This window comes from Oncorhynchus keta, chromosome 28 (assembly GCF_023373465.1).
Source record: "Oncorhynchus keta strain PuntledgeMale-10-30-2019 chromosome 28, Oket_V2, whole genome shotgun sequence".
Lineage (NCBI taxonomy): Eukaryota > Metazoa > Chordata > Actinopteri > Salmoniformes > Salmonidae > Oncorhynchus > Oncorhynchus keta.
Window position 1 is genome coordinate 859,564 of NC_068448.1, and position 5,837 is coordinate 865,400.

General features: G+C 46.2%; 1 protein-coding gene across 1 annotated transcript; it reads right to left on the reverse strand.

Moving 5' to 3' along the window:
- Window positions 1-3,249: 3,249 nt before the first annotated feature.
- On the reverse strand, window positions 3,250-5,309 carry LOC127913051 (thyrotropin subunit beta-like). Its single transcript, XM_052484311.1, has 2 exons — window positions 4,594-5,309; window positions 3,250-3,540 (listed from the first exon to the last, which is right to left on the reverse strand). The coding sequence occupies exons 1-2, from the start codon at window positions 4,747-4,749 to the stop codon at window positions 3,250-3,252; spliced, it is 447 nt and encodes a 148-aa protein (XP_052340271.1). The 5' UTR covers window positions 4,750-5,309.
- Window positions 5,310-5,837: the final 528 nt, after the last annotated feature.

A 5,837-nucleotide genomic window follows, 5' to 3' on the forward strand; every position in this document is an offset into this window, starting at 1 on the left:
CCCAAAGTAAACTGCCTGCTACTCAGGCCTAGAAGCCAGGATATGCATATAATTGGTAGATTTGGATAGGAAACACTCTACAGTTTCGAAAACGGTTAAAATGATGTCTGTGAGTATAACAGAACTTATTTGGCAGGCGAAAGGACAAACCATCCAGGAAGTTTGGTTGTTGTTGAGTTCAATTGATTTTCTATGGGATACGAGACTTAGAAGGCATTTGAGTGGGGTCTGAATACTTTCCTAATATCCTGTATACCATATCCATATCCTGTATACCATATCCATATCCTGTATACCATATCCATATCCTGTATACCATATCCATATCCTGTATACCATATCCATATCCTGTATACCATATCCATATCCTGTATACCATATCCATATCCTGTATACCATATCCATATCCTGTACATTTCAATGTTGTTTAATGTTGTTTAACACCGTAACCCAAAAAACTGATCTACAAAAGGTTTGCCACAACTGCTTTCCAGAAGCCAGTGTTTTTAAAATAAACCGTGGTAAGGGTTACTAAACAGTACATTCTAAATAATGTGTAGTATGACCAGTACACAGTGTGTAGTATGGCCAGTACACAGTGTGTAGTATGGCCAGTACACAGTGTGTAGTATGGCCAGTACACATTGTGTAGTTTTATTAAGCACACAGTGTGTAGTTTTAGTAAGCACACAGTGTGTAGTCTAGTAGGCAGAACACGACCAGAGAGTCACGCCCTCTGCTGACTAAGTAGTGCTAGAGATGGTGACCAGCAACAGTTACACAACCAACGTACTGTTACTACTGCAAAGGTCGACTCTGCAACCAATGGCTCGTGTGTGTGTGTGTGTGTGTGTGTGTGTGTGTGTGTGTGTGTGTGTGTGTGTGTGTGTGTGTGGACACAGTCAGAACAAAGCTCCACAGTACATGGGTTGACAGGTTCAGGCAGTCTGCTTCAGATCTATCTTATAAACATTTAACATTTACATTTAAGTCATTTAGCAGACGCTCTTATCCAGAGCGACTTACAACACCTAAAGACATGACATGTGTGATCACTAAACAGAATATCTTTACAATTCCTCACATACTCACATGGTGTTCAAACCATCCTTCAAACAACATCATGATTTAGCAGGTCATAGTTTGATCGACACAGACTGATATTTTTATTTCACAAGTTATTTCACACAGAGTCTACAACTTCTAGACATATACAGTCAAATTTAAATACATTTTTTTTTTATTTTCAACATTTCAGAACCAATTTTAAAGACTATAAATTATTGGCACACCGTAGCTAACACACTGCCTTTTGGCCAAGATTACCGGAGACAAAACGCTTCTTGTAGCCATTTAGCTTGCTGTACTTTTCCACTGACAATTTGGCTCACAATTTGGCTCACAATTTGGCTCACAATTTGGCTCACAATTTGGCTCGCAATTTGGCTCGCAATTTGGCTCACAATTTGGCTCACAATCTGGCTCACTTAAATCCTTCCCATGTTTGAGGCGTGTGCCCATCAGCTGTTTTCAGTTCTCGCCAAACGCTTTGGATTCAGATCTGGACTCAACAGACCAGCTCGTCTTCTTGAACAATTCCCGAGTGCTTTTCGACGTGTGTGTGTGTGTGTGTGTGTGTGTGTGTGTGTGTGTGTGTGTGTGTGTGTGTGTGTGTGTGTGTGTGTGTGTGTGTGTGTGTGTGTGTGTGTGTGTGTGTGTGTGTGTGTGTGTGTGTGTGTGTGTGTTTTAGGGGTTGTTCTCAAACACTATAGGTTGAACATGAGTATTGGAAAATGAGCTCACCTGTAGTTTTCCTTAGTCAAACAGATTTCAGAATGTAGCCAGGATTGCCGGTAGCCTTTAACCCTTTGGGACAGAGGGGGGGGGGGACTGATCCCACAGACAGAATTGAAGTCATACAATAATTCCTGTAGTCTTATTCTTTGGAACTGACGGCTGTAGGCTCTCTGGGGAGGTTTTGCTGCTTCACAGACCGGTGCTGTTGATGGTCAGTTCCATAGGTCAGGTGGTAGGGTAGCCTAGTGGTTAGAGTGTAGAGGCGGCAGGGTAGCCTAGTGGTTAGAGTGTAGAGGCGGCAGCGTAGCCTAGTGGTTAGAGTGTAGAGGTGGTAGGGTAGCCTAGTGGTTAGAGTGTAGAGGCGGCAGCGTAGCCTAGTGGTTAGAGTGTAGAGGTGGTAGGGTAGCCTAGTGGTTAGAGTGTAGAGGTGGTAGGGTAGCCTAGTGGTTAGAGTGTAGAGGCGGCAGGCTAGCCTAGTGGTTAGAGTGTAGAGGCGGCAGGCTAGCCTAGTGGTTAGAGTGTAGAGGCGGCAGGTAGCCTAGTGGTTAGAGTGTAGAGGCGGCAGGTAGCCTAGTGGTTAGAGTGTAGAGGCGGCAGGGTAGCCTAGTGGTTAGAGTGTAGAGGCGGCAGGGTAGCCTAGTGGTTAGAGTGTAGAGGCGGCAGCGTAGCCTAGTGGTTAGAGTGTAGAGGTGGTAGGGTAGCCTAGTGGTTAGAGTGTAGAGGTGGTAGGGTAGCCTAGTGGTTAGAGTGTAGAGGCGGCAGGGTAGCCTAGTGGTTAGAGTGTAGAGGCGGCAGGTAGCCTAGTGGTTAGAGTGTAGAGGCGGCAGGTAGCCTAGTGGTTAGAGTGTAGAGGCGGCAGGGTAGCCTAGTGGTTAGAGTGTAGAGGTGGCAGGGTAGCCTAGTGGTTAGAGTGTAGAGGCGGCAGGTAGCCTAGTGGTTAGAGTGTAGAGGCGGTAGGGTAGCCTAGTGGTTAGAGTGTAGAGGCGGCGGGGTAGCCTAGTGGTTAGAGTGTAGAGGCGGCGGGGTAGCCTAGTGGTTAGAGTGTAGAGGCGGCGGGGTAGCCTAGTGGTTAGAGTGTAGAGGCGGCAGGGTAGCCTAGTGGTTAGAGTGTAGAGGCGGCAGGGTAGCCTAGTGGTTAGAGTGTAGAGGCGGCAGGGTAGCCTAGTGGTTAGAGTGTAGAGGAGGCAGCGTAGCCTAGTGGTTAGAGCGTTGGACTAGTAACCGGAAGGTTGTGAGTTCAAACCCCCGAGCTGACAAGGTACAAATCTGTCGTTCTGCCCCTGAACAGGCAGTTAACCCACTGTTCCCAGGCCGTCATTGAAAATAAGAATATGTTCTTAACTGACTTGCCTGGTTAAATAAAGGTAAAATTAAAAAAAAAATAAATAAATAAGGACTATCTGTCTGGCAAAGGTTCTCAGGTGGAAGGTCGCTGTTTGGATGGTCAGTTGGTCAGGTTTCCTGGTCGCTGTGTTTCTTGACAGGTGGGCGTGTCCAGGTCCTGCGGGTGCCAATGATCTTCCTGGTGCAAGGGGTGGGTGTGGCCTGGGTCATGTGGACACAGCGGTGGGCGTGTCCGTCACAGCGTGCGCAGTGACAGCGACGGGACTCTGGGTAGTAGAGCACGTTGTTGACGTGCAGAGGGCAGCCTGGCACGCGGGCAGGATGGTAGACCAGGGAGTGGGGCATGCAGCCACGCTGGATCAGGTAACTCTTACCCACACGCCCCTTCACGTTGGTGTCCTGACACAGAAGGGGTCAAAGGTTAGAGATCAGGGAAAAGGGGTCAAGAGAGAGACTCATCACTCAGCATATCTCACTCTGCTCTCACCCACAGGTCCTGTTTAAATACTTTGATAGGAAGGAAGGAAGAAATGAAAAATGGAAGAAATGAGAAATGGAAGGAGTGAGAAATGAAAAATGGAAGGAGTGAGAAATGAAAAATGGAAGGAGTGAGAAATGAAAAATGGAAGGAATGAGAAATGGAAGGAGTGAGAAATGAAAAATGGAAGGAATGAGAAATGAAAAATGGAAGGAATGAGAAATGAGAAATGGAAGGAGTGAGAAATGAGAAATGGAAGGAGTGAGAAATGAAAAATGGAAGGAGTGAGAAATGAAAAATGGAAGGAGTGAGAAATGAGAAATGGAAGGAGTGAGAAATGAGAAATGGAAGGAATGAGAAATGAAAAATGGAAGGAGTGAGAAATGAAAAATGGAAGGAATGAGAAATGAAAAATGGAAGGAATGAGAAATGGAAGGAGTGAGAAATGAAAAATGGAAGGAATGAGAAATGAAAAATGGAAGGAATGAGAAATGAGAAATGGAAGGAGTGAGAAATGAGAAATGGAAGGAGTGAGAAATGAGAAATGGAAGGAATGAGAAATGAAAAATGGAAGGAGTGAGAAATGAAAAATGGAAGGAATGAGAAATGAGAAATGGAAGGAATGAGAAATGAGAAATGGAAGGAGTGAGAAATGAAAAATGGAAGGAGTGAGAAATGAGAAATGGAAGGAGTGAGAAATGAGAAATGGAAGGAATGAGAAATGAGAAATGGAAGGAGTGAGAAATGAGAAATGGAAGGAGTGAGAAATGAGAAATGGAAGGAGTGAGAAATGAGAAATGGAAGGAGTGAGAAATGAATAATGGAAGGAATGAGAAATGAAAAATGGAAGGAATGAGAAATGAGAAATGGAAGGAATGAAAAATGAAAAATGGAAGGAATGAGAAATGAGAAATGGAAGGAATGAGAAATGAATGAGATAAATTAAGGTATGAATGAATATTAATGTGTCTAACCTGTGTGTGGCAGAAGCCACTGCAGATGGTGGTGTTGACGGCGATACACTGAGAACAACCTCTCTTCTCTATGAGCATCGTGTAGTTTTCCATCATACACACACACACACCTCCACCCAGCCACACAAACAGCAGCACCCACGTCAACGCATACATACTGGGACACAACACGTTACACGTACTGTCAGACGTACGTCTGTCTTTTTCTCTTTCTCTCTCTCTCTTTCTTTTCTTTCTCTCTCTCTCTCTCTCTCTCTCTCTCTCTCTCTCTCTCTCTCTCTGCAGTGATGGGGAACTCTCTTTTCTCCTCTTTCTGTTCCAGCGTTTGTTTGCTCTCTCCTCTGTGGATCTCAAGTCAGTGGATAATCTTTGAGTGCTGCTGTTAGGGCCCCGAGAGGGTCTTGTAGTGTCTGGTAGGGTCCAGATAGGCTCTGATAGGCTCGGGTTGGGGCCGGTCCCTCCCTCCTCTTAATCCTCCTGAATCCACCTTGATCTTCTCGGTGTGTTATCAGCCCCAACAGACAGCCGGAAGGGTCTGCTTCTCTCACTGCCCTCCCAGACACAACCACCTGCCCTGCACACAGACAACGTGCTGACACGGTGTGTGTTTGTGCATGCATGCATGAGTGTGTGCCAGGGGTCAAACATAACCTAAGGGATTGCGGTTGTGTGATGGGGGGGGGTGAGGTTAGGTAAGGACTCAGCAGTGTGATGGGGGGGTGTTAGGTAAGGACTCAGCAGTGTGATGGGGGTGTTGTTAGGTAAGGACTCAGCAGTGTGATGGGGGGTGAGGTTAGGTAAGGACTCAGAAGTGTGATGGGGGGGTGTTGTTATGTAAGGACTCAGCAGTGTGATGGGGGTGTTGTTATGTAAGGACTCAGCAGTGTGATGGGGGTGTTAGGTAAGGACTCAGCAGTGTGATGGGGGTGTTAGGTAAGGACTCAGCAGTGTGATGGGGTGTTGTTAGGTAAGGACTCAGCAGTGTGATGGGGGTGTTGTTAGGTAAGGACTCAGCAGTGTGATGGGGTGTTGTTAGGTAAGGACTCAGCAGTGTGATGGGGGGTGTTGTTAGGTAAGGACTCAGCAGTGTGATGGGGGTTGTTAGGTAAGGACTCAGCAGTGTGATGGGGTGTTGTTAGGTAAGGACTCAGCAGTGTGATGGGGTGTTGTTAGGTAAGGACTCAGCAGTGTGATGGGGGGTGTTGTTAGGTAAGGACTCAGCAGTGTGATGGGGGGTGTTGTTA

Bases quoted from the DNA above. Each gene is read 5' to 3' on its own strand.
- LOC127913051 (XM_052484311.1), bottom strand. From the start codon at position 4,749: ATGTATGCGTTGACGTGGGTGCTGCTGTTTGTGTGGCTGGGTGGAGGT. The intron at 3,541-4,593 runs GTTAGACACATT...CTTCTGTGTCAG, and splicing joins GTGGCTTCTGCCACACACAG to GACACCAACGTGAAGGGGCG.